Genomic DNA, 18,328 nt, shown 5'->3' with positions numbered 1-18,328 from the left:
TGAAGCTGGGAGAGGCAGGAAGGACCTCCCGAGACCCTCGACAGGGAGTGTGGCCCTGCCCGCCTGGATCTCTGACTTCCGGCTCCAGGACTGAGAATGCATTTCTGTTGTCTAAGCCCCCTGGTTTGTGGCTGCTTGGAACAGCAGCCCGGGGCCAGGACACTGCTGAGAACCTGTGGGTGCAGCTAAAGCCTCACGAAGCTTCCCTGGGGGCCGGCTCGTTGGCTGCAGGGTCGGGGGTGCTCACAGCTGGGGCCGTTCTCACCTCCACGAAGAGCTTGATGGCCTTGGAGCAGGTGGTGCCGGTGGTCCCACAGGGGATGTTCTCGGTGACGATGCGGAAGGTCCCGTGGGTGGTGTTGTCCCCACAGTAGTCCTGGGCCAGAAAGAGACAAGCTGCTGGCTGCGGGCTGGAGTATGCCTGGCCTGCAGGAGCGGGCGAGGGGGCGGCGTACCTGGGCCAAGATGTACTCGCAGCTGCCTTCAAAGCTGTAGCGATCGCCATCGAAGGTGATGAAGTGGCCATCCCCGTAGGCCACGCAGGTGCCCAGGCAGAGCCGGTGGCTGCACTCCCACCTCCGGTTCCTGCAGGTGCTGCGAGGGGCCACAGTGGTGCCTGCTCACAGGGGCCTGCTCTCCCGGCCTTCCTGAGACCTGGCACCCAGGCCTGTGCAGGTCAGCACGGGGCCTCAGCCTCCCCAGGCCCAGCCTGACCCCTCCTCCGTGGAAGGAGTGGTGTCCCCCACTGTGAATGCAGGGCACGCAGCCCCACCAGGCTCCTGGTAGCACCACGGCCCCTGGGCCACCTTCCAGAGGACGCACAGGACGGCCCATGGCTTTCCTAGCAACTCTCTCTCCTGCCACGGCCCCACCTCACCCTGGCCAGCTGGCCCCCTGCCCTCCCCGCCCCCTGCCCTCCCCGCCCGCTGCCTCCCTGCCCCCTGCCCTCCCCACCCGCTGCCCTCCCCGCCCCCTGCCCTCCCCGCCTCCGCCCTCCCCACCTGCTGCCCTCCCCGCCCCCGCCCTCCCCACCTGCTGCCCTCCCCGCCCACGCCCTCCCCACCTGCTGCCCTCCCCGCCCCCACCCTCCCCACCTGCTGCCCTCCCCGCCCCCGCCCTCCCCGCCCACTGCCCTCCCCACACCCGCCCTCCCCACCCGCTGCCTCCGAGAGACTCACGACCCACCAGGTGTTGCAGTCGACCCTGATGGTCTCTCCAGGCTTGTAGGTGGCCTCGTTGTGCACACAGGGGCAGTCCTCCTCGGCAATGCAGCCCCCACTCCCATCCGACACCAGCCCCGGGGGACAGACACAGCCGGACACGCAGTGTGTGCTGAACTGTGGGGCCCAGGCAGGTACCGGTCAGGGTTGGACACCAGGGTGGGCAGATGTCACTCACCCCCTGGGACAGGCGCACCCAGCAGCGCCCAGGGCAACGCATGGGCCAGGGCGGAGCTTCCAGGTGGGTAAGTGTCTCCAGGACCACCAGATCCCTGGGCTCGGGAGCTGGGAAAGCTGGGACCCCTTCCCTGCCCACCCCTCCCTGAAGCATGGAACTCACACAGCCCACGTCCAGCGTGTGGCAGCTCCGGAGGCACTCGGCCCCAGGGGTGCCCGCCGAGCTGTTGCTGCAGTCCAGGTACACCATGGGGGCTGCACACCCTGGGGACAGAGCTTGGTGGGAGGGGTCCTGGGGAAGGGCAGCCACGGCCCTCAACTGACCCCAGGCAGCCCTGAGCCTGTCCTGCTGATCAAGTTAACGGCCCCCGAGCCAAAGCTTCCATGACACCTGCAGCCCCCAACCCCAGGACACCCTGGCCACACTGCGGGGCAGAGACCCACTGGCCCCTCTGTCCCTGGCGTGTCAGGGCATGGGTGCCTGTGGCAGAGCCCAGGTGAGGACTGACCTGGCCCGGCAGGGCTCAGGTGGGGTGGGGCAGGGTGGGGCGTGTTGGGGCCGGGCCAGGCGGGGTGGTGCGGTGCAGGGCGGGGCGGGGCGGGGCGGGGCAGGGCAGGGCAGGGGTGGCACTTACCTGTGCTTTTCTGCAGAGAGGCTCCCAGGCAGCTTAGCTTCCCACCTGTACATGAACTACAAGAGACGGACGGCACAGCCTGGACCTGCGGCCCTCACCCTGCAGACCCCACCCCCGGGCTTCCGAGCCCCCGCCGAACACTGGGCCTCCCCAGCCTGGCCACCTCCTTGTAAGGCCAGACGGTGCCTGCTGCTGTGTTTGCTGGGAGCCCCCAAATCCCCTGGAGGCACATGGGTAAATACACACAGGGGGGCAGCAAAGCAGCCAGGACCCTGGGGTTAGGAGCGGCCTTTGAGCCCAGGGTGGGAGTGGGAGCCACCCACCTTTCCTGGCAGGGGCTGCCGTGTGGACCCAGCTGAGAACAGCCAGCAGGTGTCCTCCCAGGGCCACCTCCTCTCCTGGCCTCTTTCCCAGCTGGGAATTTTCTCTTCAGAATGTGCTGGGTCCACCCTGCCCCACTCTCCCCAGCCTGGCCCCTCGTGTCTCAGAACCCTTGGGGGGAGGCACAGAAGCCTTCGGGGAGGGCGGGAAGTAGCTTTGAGGAGCACCTGGGGGCCTGCTTTCCCCCCAGACCCTTACCACACGGCGCCTTCGTCGTGCACCACCTCTCCAGGAGCCAGCACGGTGCCATGAGCGTAGCAGGGGCACTCCTGGGCGGGCACACAGGCGCCCGCGTCATTGAGGAAGGTGCCCGCGGGGCAGGTGCAGCCGTCCACAGGCACGAAGGAAACGCTGCAGGTGACGTCGGCCTCACTCAGGCCGCGGCAAGTGGGCTGGCAGGCATCCACCACGTAGGCGTAGCGCTGGGACTTGGGGCAGTTCTGCATGTACTTGGCTATGGTCGGTGGGGCCAGGGGGGACAGGTCAGCGGCCGAGTAGCCTGGCCAGCCCCCATCTTCAACTCAGCATCCCCGTCTGTGACGTGGGGATCGCAAGGGCATGAGGTTCTTGCGAGGCTGGGATGAGGAAGTGCAAAGCTCTGGGCTGAGAACCATGTGAGTGACGGCTGCTGCCGGCCAGGGTCCCCCGCACCCCCACGCAGTGTGGACACATCCCACCCCCAGCGTGGGCACTCACTGCAGACGCCGTCCCTCCAGTCGCTGAGCTGCACGCCCTTGGCGGCACAGGCGTGCACGTAGGAGGACAGCGCGGCGCACAGGCAGTCCTCGCTCCGCTCACAGTTGCAGGTGTCAAACATGCAGTTCTGCGGAGGTGGGAGGCGTCGGGGCGTCAGGGACCCCAGCCTGCCAGGGCTCCCCCACCCATCCTGCCCAGGCGTGGGGGTCTGGCCTCACAGCCTCTCACCGAGTGGAAGGGCTTGGGGTTGATGACGGAGTGGCAGCGCGAAAAGGCACTGTTGGGGTCAGTCAGGCGCGAGCACCAGTGCCGGGCGTAGTTCTCTGTGGGGAAGACCTGGCCTCATCTCCATGCCCTGCCCCGAAGCCCACACCCCTGACACGCAGGCCTGTGCACCCCTCAGCCCGGGGAACAGTGAGTTGGAATTTGCGGCTCACCTGCTGCGCCTTGGGGGGTTCTGGCCGCCTGGCCCCAAGCACCTCCTCCTGATGCCTCCCACCTGCCTCCATGGGGTCCCCAATCCCACCCAGGGGTCCCCGTGGCCCAGGGGACAGGAAGGTGCTGGGTGGGACTTGAGCCTGGGGTGACTGTGGGGGTGGGGGCAAGGAGTACCATTCTCCACACTGAGGGAGCAGGGGTCCTCAAAGCTGTTCCTGGCATTGGCACAGGCGGCCTGGGCCTTCCAGGTGTTGGCGAAGGCTGCACCCGTGGCCTCCACCACCCCGCTGAGGGCCGTGAAGTCGTCAGCCTGGTTCTGGTTGAAGTTCCCACACAGGCCTGGGGGCCAGGGTTGGGGGATGTCAGCGGCCACTGTTGGGCCCACCTGGCTCCTGGCCCCTGCCATCCCTCCAGGCACCACACAGGGTGGAATGGCTGGGAGCCCTGTCCCAGGATTCTGCTCCCAGAACCCTCTGCAGATAAGCCGTGGCGGGGGGCGCCCCTGTGCAAAGCCAGCCCCTGTGCAGTCGGCCCCTGCACAAAGTTGGCCCCTGTGCAAAGTCGGCCCCTGTGCAAAGTCGGCCTGAGCCAGGGCAGGGCTGCCCGCTCCATCCTCCCAGCTGGCTGCTTCCGGGGCCGCTGGTCCAATGCTGGTGTCCTGCGCTGGCACCAGGGTCTCCGCCATGCCCTGGGGGCAGCCCCCTCCCCAGTCCCCTGCCCGCCTCTGCCTGCCCCTCCCTGCAGCCTGGCGCTAGTCCAGGCCCCGTCCCCAATGGCCTTGTCCTCGAAGGCCCCTGCCCAGCCTCACCGCACATCTGGCCCTGGTGGGCGGGGTCCAGCCTGACAAACACCTGCATGAGTGGCACCAGCTGCACCAGCAGCTGCAGCCCGAGGCCTGTCTGCACCACGATGAAGAAGCTCGAGGGTGTGAACAAGGTGATGTTGGCTGCCGGGAGTGTGGGGGAGAGGCCGGTCAGGGGTGCAGGGACAGATCTGGCTAGATTGGAGGGGCAGGGCATCCAGTGGGCCGGGCCACCCCACTGAGACCCGGGAGTGAGACCCAGGAGTGGCCAGGAGCCCTCAGGCTCCCTGTCCCATGCCTGTGGCCGCCAAGTGGGCTCAGGTGGAGACTGGGCTCCCTGAGAGAGTGGGGCTGAGCGAGCTGGATGTGGGGTCCCTGCCGCTGCCGGGGTGGGAGCCTGGCATCCCCACTCTGCAGACGAGAAACCGAGCACAGGGAGCTCCTGGAGCTGCCTGAGGCCACGGAGAACTAGCAGGGATGGAGCGGACGCTGCCCAGGCTGTGGGAGCTGCCCCTACAAGGAGGCGCCACCCGGCCCGGCCGTCCTGGGAGAGCCACATACCTGCCGACAGGGGCAGCTGCGTGTAGATGGAGTTGAGGAACACGCCACCGTCCGCTTGGACCCGGATGGCCTGCGGAAGGAGGCGGGCGGGAGGTCAGCTCTGGGGAGGAACCCATTCCCGACTCTCAAATGAGGGGGTGGCCTGCCCAGGGGCCCCCACTGGGGACAGAGCCCACAGAGAAGCTCAGGCCTGGACCTGCGGTGGGCTCTGCAATTGCCCCCCCGGGAGGACCTGACCTCAGGGCTGGAGGGGGGACCTGACCTCGCGGCTGGAGGGGGACCTGACCTGGGGGCTGGAGGGGGACCTGGCCTGGGGGCTGGAGGGGGGACCTGGCCTCGGGGCTGGAGGGGGACCTGACCGTGCTTGCTCCCCGCACACCTTCGCATGCCTCTTCCTGTCCCAGCCCAGGGCCCCAGCCAGGTCCTCACCGTGTCCCCGCCGTCCAGGCTGAGCGTCACCGCTTTCAGGCAGTTCTCGTTGTCCGTCAGGCCGCACTTCCGCAGCTCAGCCAGCACGGTGAAGCTGCTGTCGGCACATTTCTGGGGAGAAGGACCCACGCGTGCATTGGGCCTGGCTCGATGATGTGGGGTGCCCCCCAGAAGTGTGCTGGGGATGCCCATGTGGGGGATGTGGCTCTGTGGGGAGGTGGTCCTTGGCACCTCTGGTCACCTCCCAGCAGCTTGTCTCAGGGCCTGGGGGCTCCTTGGCCCCATGCTGCTCAGCAGGGAGAGCCATCCCTCTATGACCATCATGGGGACCCAGGGCTCCCCCCTCAGCAGGGACATCCACCCCTCTATGACCATCGTGGGGGCCTCCCCTGGGTGGAAGGGGCATGAGGGTCCCAGGAGGGTCTGGGTGTCTGAAGACCCGGCCCCAAGCCCAGACCTTGGACAGAACGTAGCTGCAGTCACCATGCAGGTCGTAGAGTTTCTCATCATAGGTGGAGATGTGGGCCCCGCCCTGCACAGAGCAGGTGCCAGGGCACGGCAGGTCCTGGCACTGCCATAGCCCCCCGGAGCAGGTGCTGGGGAGGGAGGCCGTGAGCAGAACCGGCATGTCAGGAGGAGGTGGGCTCCACCCTCCACACCCCCACCGCAGGCGGAAGCTGGTGGGTGCACACCAGGAGCTCCACACCCCCACCCCAGGCAGAGGCTGGCAGGTTCATAAATACCAGGAGCTCCACACCCCACCCCAGGCGGAGGCTGGTGGGCTCATAAGTACCAGGAGCTGCAGGTGGTGTTGAAGGAGGTGCCCGGGCTGTAGGTGCGGCCACCGTGGGTGCAGGGGCACTGCCCGAGGGGCAGGCAGCCAGAGTGCGTGATGTCATCCAGCACTGTGCCTGTGGGGCGCGGCGTGAGGCAGGGCCGGCCCATGCACGGGGGACACCAAGGTCAGAAGACACCAGCCTTGGGGACAAGCTGCCTCCCTTGGGGAGGAATTCCTGCTCCAGGACACCGCCCCCGCCCTGAGCTGCACTCGCTTGGATGAACACCAAGCACCTCTGGGCCTCAGTTTCCCCACCATGCCCAGCTGGCTCATGGCACTGCTCTACCTCCCTCCACGCATCGGCAGGTCTTCCGGCACCCTCCCAGCCAGTGCCCTTCCCACCCTGGGCCCTCTGGTGGGACCTTCTGGCATGAGGGGCTCTGCTTCCAGGCCTGATGAGGCTGGGGGCGGGGTTGGGAGCAGGGACCTGAAAGCCCCGAGGGGTCCAGGGCACACAAGACCTGCCTGGGGGGCAGAAGCAGCCATCCACACAGTGGTCCTCGCAGAGCTGCGTGCGCTGGGGGTTGGAGCAGGTGTCCGTGCAGGGTGAGCCACACTCCTGGTGCTGCATGTTGAGGGGGCAGGTCCGGGCTGCGCAAAAGGAGGCGGGGCTGGGCCAGGGGAAGGGCACTGTACTGCCCGTGTGGTCAGCCCCAGCCGCCTCCCACGGCCTTCCACATGCCATCAAGTCCACAGAAGCCAGAGCTAGGCCCCAGGGTGGCCCTGACGCCCCTCATCGTGGGCAGCTCCACCCTCCAGCCCCAGCCCCCGCCACCTGCTGCACAGCCTCTCCACAGCCTCTCCTTCTCCTGCAGCCCCCGGAGGCCCCACCCCCTCCTGGGGTCCTGGGGTGGCCTCTGCCCACTATGCCTGGGGTGGGTCCTCTGCCCTCCACCCCTGTCCCCCAGGCCTCCCCACCCCCCAGTGGCCCCCAAGGCGCTCCCCCTGCCCCTTCTCTGCGGCACAATCCCTGGCGAAGGCCCTGGGAGCACTCACGGCAGAGCTCAGGCCACCTCCAGTTCCGCGGCTGGCCCCCCGCGTGGGCGCACTGGCGTGAGTATTCCACAAAGGTGGCACACGGGCAGGTAGGGCAGCGGCACAGGTCCTGGGCGCAGGCGGCCAGGTATGCAGTGCTGTCCACCAGTGCGTGGCACTCCGCAAAGGCTGGCCCCAGCAGGGTGCGGTGGCAGATGCCCTCCTGGGGAGCACAGTGGGCCAGGCTGGGCACCCCTGCCATCCATGGGGGCTGCCACGGTGCTGGAATAGGACCCATGGCAGGCCAGGCCAGGAAGCCCTCTCCCTGTCGGGGTTCCTTGTACCCAGCCCCCCCGCTTCCACCCACTGTGGCCATGCAGAGCTCTGCTTGGCCCTTGGGGAGTGACCCGTGACCTGGGATCCCCTACTCCGGATGTGCCTGCCCGTGGAGTAAGCGCCCAAGAAAGGTGCAGACCCCCGCCCCAGGAGGCGGAGCCAAGGAGGGGAGGTGGAGGCCCCGCCTCTCTGGGCAGCCCGGCAGGTTCAGGGCAGTCCAGTGCTGAGTGTCCTCCGTCCCCAGGCCCAGGGCTGCCGGCTGCGGGGCCCAGCTCACAGGGGGGCTAATGCTGTCATTCACAGCACAATTTAAGGCTCAGAGATCCTGCTGGTTTGGGGATCCTGGAGCCTCCAGGCCCCTTCTGAATCCCCCTGCTGGTGGGAAGGGCTGGCTCTGGGCTCCCCGAGTGCCCACCCTCAGCCCAGCCTGTGCAGCATGGGCCTGTGTTTGCTCACACAGATGGGCACACGCGTGGCCTGATGAACACGCACGTCACCACACTCGGACAGTGTGTACCGTGGAACTGAGCACACAGAGGGTGGCTGCCCGGCCTCCCTCCAATGGCACCATCTCTCCACCAGCTGGGAACATTCCTCAGACCTCGGCCCAGCTCCCCCTGGACCTGGAGGCCGTCCCTGCCCAGGAGCTGGGGGTAGGGGGGGACTCACCTCGTCCGTGCAGTTGCCGGCCGGCAAGGGCAGCGGGTCCGGGCACTGCTCCGTGGGCCCATCCAACTTCTGCAGGTTCCCAAACTGGAGCGGGGTCAGCCTGGCGTCTGCCGGGAAGAAAGCAGGGGTGTGGTGGCTCTGAGGGGCTCCTGGGGACAAGATATGGGCTCCCACTTCCTGAGCCCAGGCCAGAGGACTCCCACTCCTGCCTAGGGCCCAACACCCCCGAGGGGCGCTCCTCCCACCATGTAGGGCACAGTCCTCGTGGCCCCTCCCTGCCCGGTGCCCGGTCCCCACTCCGCCCCCTCCCAGCCTCCCCGGGACTGTGGCTCTTCATTGGCCGACATAATCGGTCACCGCCCCCTCACCCAGGTGGCACTCACTGTGGGCATAGAACTCGTTGAAGGCCGGGAGGCCGTTGAAGTCCCCACACAGGCCACAGGTCTGGTTGGCGTATTTGGGATCCAGCTCCAGCTGAGAGTGGGGAGGGGCAGCTCCAGCCTCAGGACCTCTGATCCCCCCACTGGCAACATGCCCCAAGCCCCGTGACCCCAAGCCCAGGGAGGCATCCCTCGACCCCCGGTGGGGGTTTTGTGGCCAGGCCTGAAGGGGCAAGGGGCGAGGGGGCTTCCTCACCAGGGCACTGTCCTCTCTGTTCCACAGGAATGTCAGCACCAGCCGGATGCTGACCTTGATGTAGTCCCCGCTCTGCTCCACCAGGAGGCCAGTGCGGCTGTAAGGCAGCTCCTCCCTGCGCAGACAGCGGGGTCTCTCCCTGGGCCCCGCCCTCCCGGCTGCCTGCCCACCCAACCCCACCCCAGCCCTGGCCCAGGTCAGACACGGCCGTGTGGGGAGGTCACACTGTGTGGCCCGGCCCTCGCCCCTCCCCAGGGTGGCCGGCTCACCGCTGCCCGTTGACGAGGACGGAGCCGTTGGATGCCTCCAGCACCAGCCCCTGGGCCTTGATGACAACACGGGTGACCACAGGCCTGGAGCCCACTAGGCCTCGGCGTAGCTGGACGTTGAAGTCCTCGTAGGCGGCGCGGCAGTGCTCAGAGAACACGTAGTTGCAAAGGCCAGGGAAGCGGAAGACGTCGCCGTCGAAGGTCTTGTAGTGGAAGTCACCCCAGGTGCTGCACACCCGCCCGTTGTGCGCCGGGTTCAGGGCTGTGGGGAGCGCGGGATGAGGCCCATCCCCATGCCAGCCCCCCACGGGGTAGCCTCCCCTGGGCCGAGGCACCCTGGTTTTTGGAATGGAAAAGCCCATGGTCGGCTGCTGGCTGTGCCCTGCCTGGCTCACCCTGGACTGCGTCTGTTTTGCTCCAAGACCCCTGACCCGTCCCCATCCCCCAGGGTGGCCAGTGACCAGGAGACCGCCCACATGGAGGACTCTGGGTCCGGCCCAACAGCCCCACCTGGTGGCAGCTGCACCCCTAGATCTGGGCCCCCACCTTTGGAACTGGCAAACACCCCCTTCCCGGCTGGCAGGGGCAGCATCTGCTTACGGCTCAGGCTGGGGAAGACAGTGACGGGTGGAACAAAGCTCACGCGCCGGGTGGGCGAGGACGTCGGGGCACCTGTGGGTGAAGGCTGGTCACCCCAGGAACGTGGCCAGGAAGGGGAAGCAGAGACACCCTCCCCGGGGCCCACCCTCCTCGCCAGCCACCAGAGTTGACGGGGAGCCCAAAACTGATAGGCTGGGGGCAAGGCAGCCCCTTTACCCTTGGCCCTGTCTGCCCCACAAACACTGCTGCCCTTGTGTTTTGGCCTGTGTGTGCACACATGTGTGTGCCAGTGTAAGTGTGGGCACGCATGTGCCTGTCCACGCATGTGCGTCTGTGTGCATGTCTCTCTGCTCTGCACTTTCCTCTTCTTTGGAGCGCCAAGCTCCGCCTCGGGTGCTGGGTATTGTCCTGGGCAGGGGACCCAGGGAGGGTCTCTGTCAGACGCATGGCTGCTTGGAGAGGCGTCTGCCTGCCCCAGCCCAAATTCCAGCCCCTCCAGCCTGGTCAGGAACCCCCCACCCCCGAACCTGGCCACGTACCGCCATCCATGGTGTGCCCTGCATTCCCCCAGCTCGGCTCCACAGGGCCCTGGGTCTCTGTGGGAAGACGGGATGGGAGTCAGTGAGGAACCAGATGTGGCTGCCAGCCACGAACCCAACCACGGACCTGGCCACATCCCTGGTGCGGCAGCCGCATGTGGGGTCCTTGGTGGCGGTCTCCACGCCCTGCAGGTTCACCCTCACGACACACTCTGGCCAAGGCCGGGACTCCTCCCCAGCCGCTCAGGCCACCCCAACCGTCAGCCGCAGATGCCTCTGCTGCTGCTCAATGCTATGGAAAGCCTGCGGGATGGAAGCTTCCAGCAGGGAGCCCTGAGCTGCCCCCAGCACGGCCTGCCCTGTCCCCGACTGACAGGCGGGGATGGTGCCTCCTTCTCAAGGGATGGGGGAGAAAATGGAATCAGGAAAAGGCGTTGGCCGCCCCAAGGGGGGATTTCGCCCCATCCCACACATCCCTTGGAGAAGGACAAAGACCAGCTTTGTTAGGAGGACACACTTGGAGCCTTCCAGGCGTGACTTAGCAGAAACCTAAACACAGAACCAGTTTCGAACTAGATCCTAAGTCGGGGCGAGTGGGGCAGGCTGGGGGCAGGACTCTGGACCGCGCAAGCTGTGTGGCCGTTGATACTGGGATGGCCGCCCAAGGTCCCCCAGGCTGACCACCGCCTCCGGGCAAGGCCTCACCCACCAACCCCATGGAGGCTGGGAGGAGGCAGCTCCAACCCACAGGACTCTGAGGCCCCCCGGCCATTGTCTGCCCAGTTTGGGTTGGGGTGCCCCCTTCACAGGACCCCAGAGCTCCTCCCTGGATCCTGATCTGAGACGGCCCAGCCCAAGCCTGTGCTCTGTGGGAAGGTGGGAGGTGAGGCCCCAGCCCCCACAGCATGGTCAGGGCTCAGCGAGGGGCCGGCCCTGTGGTTTGCACTCTGGCCTGGCCCTGCCTGGCTTTTCCAGCCAGGTCCTGCTGACATCTGGGAACCACCACAGGGGCCGCCTCCAGAGATCCAGGTTGACTGCCTTTCCCAGAAAGCCAGCCGCTCCCTGTGTCCTCCACCCCGACCCACAGCCCACAGCCCTGCCCCTGTGTGCCGGCCCAACCAGCCACTCCCACGCCCCGGCTCCCGCCGCAGGCAGCCCCTCCCCAGCCCCAGGCAGCCCCTCCCCGGCCCCAGGAAGCCCCTCCCTGGCCCTACAGCCCCTCCCCCGCCCCAGGCAGCTCCTCCCCTGCCCCAGACAGCCCCTCCCCAACCCAGGCAACCCCTCCCCGCCCAGGCAGCCCCTCCCCCCCAGGCAGCCCTTCCCCCCCAGGCAGCCCCTCCCCTGCCCAGGCTGACTGCCCTTGGTTATCTGCTCCGTGCAGTGCCCTCCTTGGGCTGGACCACCTGGGCCTCCATCTTGTAGCCAGAGAAGTGCCCACCAGCAGCCACCCCATCACCTTGGGGTGTGTCCCCTATCATGAAGCTGCTCTGTGCAGGGCCCGCCTTCCCTGGCCACAGGACGTGCATCTGGTGACTAAAGCACAGTCCCTGCCAAGGGCTTGATCTCCCCAACTTGGACGTGCGTGGAGGACAGGAGGACGGGTGGGCTGAGAGTCCCTAGGCCCTGCCTGCTCAGGTGAGGGGAGCCAAGGCTGCACGGCCCGGAAGAATCAGATGCAAGGAGGTGGCTATTCTGGTCAAACCAGCACCCAAACCTTGCAGCCAGAGGCAGCTCCCCCCGGGCCCAGGCTGGGAGCCACTGGGGGAAGCCCCCTGCCTCCAGCCCTGCTGACCACCCAGCCTCCCTTCCACAGATGGAGAGAGACCCCAGGGAGCCTCGCCTGCCCAGCCCAGACCCCAAGTTTGGGAGGGGGCGGAGGGCGGGGCAGGGAGGGGCTGCAGCAGCCTCATGGCCAGCCCGGCTGGGTGTCTCCCGGTGGCCCCTGGGGCTGCATCTTTCTCTATTGACAGTAAGTATTAATGCTGCGGCTCTGGCCAAGAGACAGCAGATGAGGGAAAACGCTCGGCTGAGAGCCAGGCAGCCCGTGCGGCCTGAGATGCCCACAGATGGGCCGTGGGAGTCGGGCGTGGGTTAAGGCCGGGGCTCTTGCGGCTGGCTGTGCAACCCTTGAGGGTGGTACCCTCACCTGCCCTGCCAGCTGTGATCCCCAGGGAGGTCGTGAAGGGTAGAGCCGGTCCTGGACAGGGGTCCACGCTAAGCCTGCCCCTGCTCACTCTGATGCCTGGGCCTCATGGGGCTCCAGAGAGACCCCCAGCTGTGACCCCCTCCCCCATTGCCCACTCCTGTCCCACCCCCAAGACCAAGACCCTTTCGGTGGTCTCCCAGGGGCCTTGCCCTGCGGTCAGGGGCCCGACTTCTCCTGGACACCCCATCCAAGCCAGCCCCTGAGTTTCCTGACACTGTGAGCCCGTGGGGCCCCAGAGCCCTGTGTTGGGGACAGGTAGGGTCCCATCCAGGACACTCAGGGAGTTGTAGGGTAATCTGCCCGTGCACTCTGCAGGAGAAGCTCCCAGGCAAGCGACCTGCAGAGACCCCCGCCGTGAAGACAGCATCAAGAGGGGGCGGAGTGGGGGGCTCTTACCTGCCTGCGGCACCACGAGCATGGCCGCCAGAGCCAACACCAGCATCCGGCACGCGCTCGGGGCACCCATCCTGGGGGCTGGCACGGGTGGGGGGACGGGGACGGGCAGGGAGGGAGCCGGGCCGGGTGCTTGCTCCCCTGGGGGCCCCAGCTTATGTAGCAGGGAGCCTTGGCCCCAAGCCAGGTCAGGCCACGCAGGGCACCGTGCTCTTCCCCGCTCCAGCCACGTGTGTTTGCTCTCGGGGAGGGGCTGTGGCAGGGGAGAGGCCTGGATCAGGAAGGATTTGCAGCTCTGTGCCCTGAGGCCCAGGACGCCCCCACCCCCAGCAGCTTCTGAGAATCGGAAGGGAGAGGAGAAGGGCCTACCCCACCTGGCACCCGTCCTAGATGGCAAAGCCGCTGGAAGGCAGGGCTGGCCTTGGACACAGTGTCCATGGAAACAGTGGTCAGCCAGCCTGCCTCACACTCAGCCCCACTGCGGCTCCTGCTGGAAGGGAACCCCAGCCTCTGGGCAGCACCCCCAGCCACTGACCATGGGTCCCCGAGGCCCGGGGAGGGCCCACGAGGCTGGAGCTCCTCTCCCACCACTGCTTAGCCCACGGGGAGGCCGGGAGGCTCCTGCTGAGCTCAGGCATGCACATGGCCAGGATGCTCAGTCTGGGTGGCTTGTGGGGGTCCCTGGAGGAGGCCCTGTTTCCAGAGACCCCAGCCCAGCTGACCAGAGCCCCTTGAAGACCGTGGGAGGTCTCCGGGCTGATCTGTTTCAAGGTTCACATTCAAGGGGAAACTGAGGCCCAGAGTGTCTCCTGGCCATGCGCATCGGGAGTCAGCTGTGCTTGTCCAATGCCAGCCCTGATCCAGCCAGGCCAGAGGCTCCAGCCCTGAGTCCCATTTGGCCTCCACCTCACTCTGGGGCCTCCTCATTAACCCTGGCAGGGTTGAGGAGGCAGCTGCTCCGGGGGGTCCTGGACCTGCCCGGGGTCCTCCGCCTGCCCCAGGTGGGAGCCGCAGAAGCCTAGCACCTCCGGCTGGTGTCGGGTGGGCTTCCCGGGGGCTACGTGGTAAACCTCCTTGACGAGTGTCATCTACAGGACAGACAGCGTCATCTGCAGGACACTCCGTCCGCGCTGCAATACCTCTTGCAAACACCTCCTGCCCGTGTGACCTGCACCTCAGATGCTCCCACCTCCTGGCTCCCTGGCCACCAGCGTCCTGAATGCTCCGTGGCGCAGACGCCAGGCGGGAAGCACCAGGTCGGGTGGTGTGGCCTCGTCCGGCCCCATGGGGACCCTAGGGTGGTGTCCAGGTCTGTTGTTTTATTTACGTCACAGTCCCCGTCACAGGGGCCCTGCACCAGCTCCCCCGCGTTTGTCTTTCTGAAGTTAGATTCTTAGAGGTGGAGTTTCTGGGACAAGACGAAAGCCCATCTTCAAAGCTTCTGACCTGTCTCACGCTCAATAGGATGGCGGGGATCAAGAAACACAGGAAGTAGGAAGTGTTGGCAGAGACATGGGGACCCGGAGCCCTGTGCCCTGCTGGTGGGGGTGACCAGCAACTCCACTCTGGGTCTGTCCCCAGAAGAACTGAAGGCGGGTCCTGAGGGACATTTGCACACCCATGTCCACAGCAGCATCACTGACAAAGGGCAGAAGCTGCCCATGTGTGCCTGGGCGGAGGACTGGGTCAGCGTCGTGAGGCTGATCCGTGCGGTAGAATACGGTTCAGCCGTGAAAAGGAGAGGCTGGCCCAGGCTGCTCCATGGGGGAAGCTGGGGACTCTGTGCAGAGTGAGGCAGGTGGACACAGAGGACAAAGGCAGGAGGGGCCACTCGTGTGCTGCCCCTGGAGTCATGAAACCCGCAGAGACGGAGTGTGGACGGTGGGCGCCAGGGGCTGGCAGAGGGGATGGTGAGCTGGTGTTTCATGGGGACAGGGTTTCAGCTTGGGAATGTGAGAACGTTCAGGAGATGGAGGGCGGAGACAGCTGCACAGCAACGTGAACGGAGCTGGCCCGTTTTGCCACCTGTCACCCCTCATGGCTGAGGCCCCCAGGTGGCTCCTCAGAGCGAGAGGGCTGTGGTGGAGGCTGGAACCCGCCTTCTCCCTTTGTTCTTTATGACGGTTTCTTTAACTCAGGGCACACCTCGGGCTTCTGCCTGGCCCTGTACCTGGGTGGGGGAAGGAGCTCTCCCAGATCTCAGCACAGCTCCCTGCTCACTTCCGGGACTCCAGAGCCTGTGCTCCCCCCACCCACCCCACCGACGTCACTTCCAAAGCTGAAGGTTCCGAGGTCTCTGGGGTCTCCAAGCTCTCTTTCATATCCAGGCCGGTAGACCCGCTGCAGCACGGCACGGTGGGAGGGGTGGGCGGGGATGCCTGGGCCAGTGGGCCTTGAGGATGGTCTGGAGGGTGGGCCAGAGTCCCCACCCCGGGCTCGTGGCTGTGACTGCGCCCAGGCCCCAGCCAGACCCCTCTCCCCGGCCTTCCTGCCTGCTCCAGGCCAGGCTGGGCAAATGGGGGGCTACCGGCCGCTGTGGCGCCTCGTTCCTCGCACCGGCGGGAGGGGTGTGCCTGCTGCCCGGGCCTCTGCTGCAGACGTCCCCCCGACGCACCCACCCAGATCTCCCACCTTAGCCACAAGCCCTCGTGACCTCCCCCCTCCCTGCCCGCGGCTCCAGCTCACAAGCCGATGCCCACCTGGGTGCTGGGGCCAAGCCTAGTGTCTCCCCTGCTGGCCCCCACTGCCTGTCCCCTGCCCTCCCTGACCACGGCCAGTGCCTGCGGCCTTCATGGGGGCTGGCGGCCCACTGGGGAGCAGCCCCCTCACCCCCAGCTCAAGCGGGCCGGGCACCTCTGCATCAGCGAGATAGCGTTTTCTCCATGGCAGAGCTGGGACCCTCAGGCAGCTCCTCTGTCCCCACTCAGTGCCTGTGGTCCAACCCTCCCCGCCTCCACCCTGGAACAGCCTCGCCCGCCAGTGGCCGCTGGCACGCAGTGACACCAAACAAGTGGGGGCCCCGACTTTGCCCTCGTCCCTCCCACTAGGCACCTCCCCGGGCAGAGGGCCCCTTGGGAACTGGGCTGGGTCCGGGGCAGGGGTCCGAGGTGGACGTCAAGGCCACAGCTATTGAGACATCCCGGATGCGGCTCTGGGAGTCGGGCCTGTTTGCTCAGCGTGTTTGAAGAGTTCACCTCTTCACAGTTGAAGGCGCTGAAAACAGAAGATAAAGGAAGGAAAGGGACACAGCCGGTTCCTGCCAGGAAAGGGGGCCAGGCACAGCCTCCTGGAGCACAAAGGAGCCTCCCACCTCGGACGTGCCAGGAACTTGCCCTGCGGCTCTGACGGAGTCTGAGCCAGGCCCAGCCCTGGGTGGGTCACTGTCCCTCATTCTGGCCAGGGGGCAGTGGGGACAAAGGGGCGGCCTGGACCACACAGAACCCGAGGGGGGTTAATCCTGCCATGAATGGGGACCCCTTCAGAGGCCGTCCAGGCACCAGTGATCAGGGCCACCATCTGCTGTCACCAGCTGCCCCAAGCCCAGCCCCTCAGCCCTGGGGGACACCTGGAGGGCTTGGCCACCACAAAGAGTCGTCACTGGGGCTGGGGTCCCCACGTGGCTCAGCCCTCCCCTCCCCCGACCACAGCGGTGCAGGTTTGAGCCAGGCCCCAGCGTCCATCAGCCACCAGGCACTGAGCCGGGCCCCAGGGTCCATCAGCCCCCAGGCACTGAGCCGGGCCCCAGCTCCACGCTGGACACCTGGGGTGTCAGGCACAGCCCAGGGGGTCACAAAGCAGGGATGGGCTCTTGGTCTGCTCAGAGCCAGGCCCCAGGATGTGTGCTCAGAGCCAGGCCCCAGGCTGTGCTGGGGATAGGGAGTGGTAGCTGTGTGGGACCCTCCACCTCGGCAGCCTCCTGCTCCCTGGCACGGGGGCCCCCCAACTCCTGGGGTGGAGGCCTTACCAGGCCAGACACACGCTCCTGGGGGCTCACCTGCTGATGGGCCGAGGGTCCCATCGTGTGACCAAGTGGGACAGGTCCAGGGCTGGGTGGGCCCAGCAGGAAGGTGTTCCAGGCCTCGGGAACCTGGGCAGGTGACGGGCTGCTTGCTCCTGGGTGTTGGGATGGCCAGGCCCCTGTCCCCTGGCCCAGTACACCTGGGGAGATGTCCAGCAAGGCCCGGGGGTCTCAGAGCCAGTGCCTGGTGTCCAGAAGTAGCAGGTGGGGGCATGTTGAGTCTTCACAGCCCTCAGACCCTGGCCCACTGAGCGACAGGCACAACCAGGGGTACTGAATCACCCGGCAGGAAGTGAAGCTGCGGGATGGCAGGTCACCTTCCACCTGGGCGTCCCGGTGCCCTGAGCTGCCCCTGCTCTGAGGATGCCCTGCACAGGGGCTGCAAGACAAGGAGAACCCCCCGGGGCGGCCCCTGCCCTGTGTGAAGGTCTCAGCCCCCGCCACGACCTGTCTCTGGTTTCTCCTGGTCTTTGCACAGACCCCCTTCTCTGCCTGTCTCCCCACCCGATTCCTTCCTGCCAGTTCCGAGGAGCCCCAACTGGGTCCTGGTGCTGCCATGGGCAGTGGGATTTGACAAAGACTAGAACAGAGTCCCCCCTACTTCGAGGCTTCCAGTAGCATGGACTTTGCAGCAGCAGCACCAGCTTCCAAGGAACAAAAGAGGATGGTCCTCTGGGTGGGGTGGGAGGATGACGGTTGAGCTGTAAACCAGGGAACAGCAGGTTCAGAGACGCCGAGGCAGGGATGAACTCGGCGCCCTGGAGCGTCCAAATGCACCTGGTGTGGCTGGGGCTGGGGCACAGGGGGCTGAGGGGAGCCAGAAGTGAGGGCAGGGTCAGGTGTGGGGAGGAGCCTGGGGGAGTGGGGCGAATTGATCCGATCATTTAAAGCAGGAAAACTATAGGGCATTTTTTCTAAAACAGTGGTGAAGTGTATGTGACATAACATTGATCATTTTAGTCTTGTTTGTTTGTTTGTTTTTGTAGAGACGAGGTCTCACTCTGTTGCCCAGGCTGTCATGAACTCCCAGCCTCAAGCGATCCTCCCACCTCAGCCTCCCAAAGTGCTGGGATGAGAGGAGTCAGCCACCACACCACCCAATTTGCAATTTTTTTTTTTTTTTCTGAGATGGAGTCTTGTTCTGTCGCCAAGCTGGAGTGCAGTGGCTCGATCTCAGCTCACTGCAACCTCCGCTCCCTCAGTTCAAGCGAGTCTCCTGCCTCAGCCTCCCAAGTAGCTGGGACTACAGGTGTGCACCACCACGCCTGGCTAATTTTTGTATTTTTAGTAGAGACGGGGTTTCACCATGTTGGCCAGGATGGTCCCAATCTCTTGACCTCGTGATCCGCCTGCCTCAGCCTCCCAAAGTGCTGGGATGACAGGAGTGAGCCACCGCGCCACCCATTTTGCCATTTTTAAATGAATATAGGAGCATTAAGTCCACTTACACTGTTGTCCGACCATCCCCAGAGCTTTCCCATCGTCCTGCATTGAAACTCTGTCCCCATGA

General features: G+C 66.1%; 1 protein-coding gene across 1 annotated transcript in view; it reads right to left on the bottom strand.

The window, feature by feature from the left end:
• MUC5B (mucin 5B, oligomeric mucus/gel-forming) overlaps positions 1-12,873 on the bottom strand; it is a 41,558-nt gene extending 28,685 nt beyond the window's left edge. The window contains exons 1-23 of the mRNA XM_055093955.2: positions 12,804-12,873; positions 10,202-10,258; positions 9,663-9,734; positions 9,063-9,324; positions 8,794-8,908; positions 8,541-8,631; positions 8,158-8,264; positions 7,174-7,375; positions 6,643-6,768; positions 6,133-6,250; positions 5,797-5,935; positions 5,340-5,450; positions 4,911-4,980; positions 4,356-4,493; positions 3,722-3,886; positions 3,338-3,432; positions 3,110-3,236; positions 2,612-2,867; positions 2,033-2,088; positions 1,561-1,661; positions 1,186-1,337; positions 456-594; positions 266-376 (exon numbers count right to left, since the gene is read on the bottom strand). Coding sequence (XP_054949930.2) covers positions 266-376; positions 456-594; positions 1,186-1,337; positions 1,561-1,661; positions 2,033-2,088; positions 2,612-2,867; positions 3,110-3,236; positions 3,338-3,432; positions 3,722-3,886; positions 4,356-4,493; positions 4,911-4,980; positions 5,340-5,450; positions 5,797-5,935; positions 6,133-6,250; positions 6,643-6,768; positions 7,174-7,375; positions 8,158-8,264; positions 8,541-8,631; positions 8,794-8,908; positions 9,063-9,324; positions 9,663-9,734; positions 10,202-10,258; positions 12,804-12,873 — 2,880 coding nt within the window. The remainder of the gene's footprint in view (positions 1-265; positions 377-455; positions 595-1,185; positions 1,338-1,560; positions 1,662-2,032; positions 2,089-2,611; positions 2,868-3,109; positions 3,237-3,337; positions 3,433-3,721; positions 3,887-4,355; positions 4,494-4,910; positions 4,981-5,339; positions 5,451-5,796; positions 5,936-6,132; positions 6,251-6,642; positions 6,769-7,173; positions 7,376-8,157; positions 8,265-8,540; positions 8,632-8,793; positions 8,909-9,062; positions 9,325-9,662; positions 9,735-10,201; positions 10,259-12,803) is intronic.
• Between the last annotated feature and the right edge of the window lie 5,455 nt (positions 12,874-18,328).

Source organism: Pan paniscus, chromosome 9 (genome assembly GCF_029289425.2).
Source record: "Pan paniscus chromosome 9, NHGRI_mPanPan1-v2.0_pri, whole genome shotgun sequence".
Classification (NCBI taxonomy): domain Eukaryota; kingdom Metazoa; phylum Chordata; class Mammalia; order Primates; family Hominidae; genus Pan; species Pan paniscus.
This window is presented reverse-complemented; position numbering and strand designations above follow the sequence as displayed.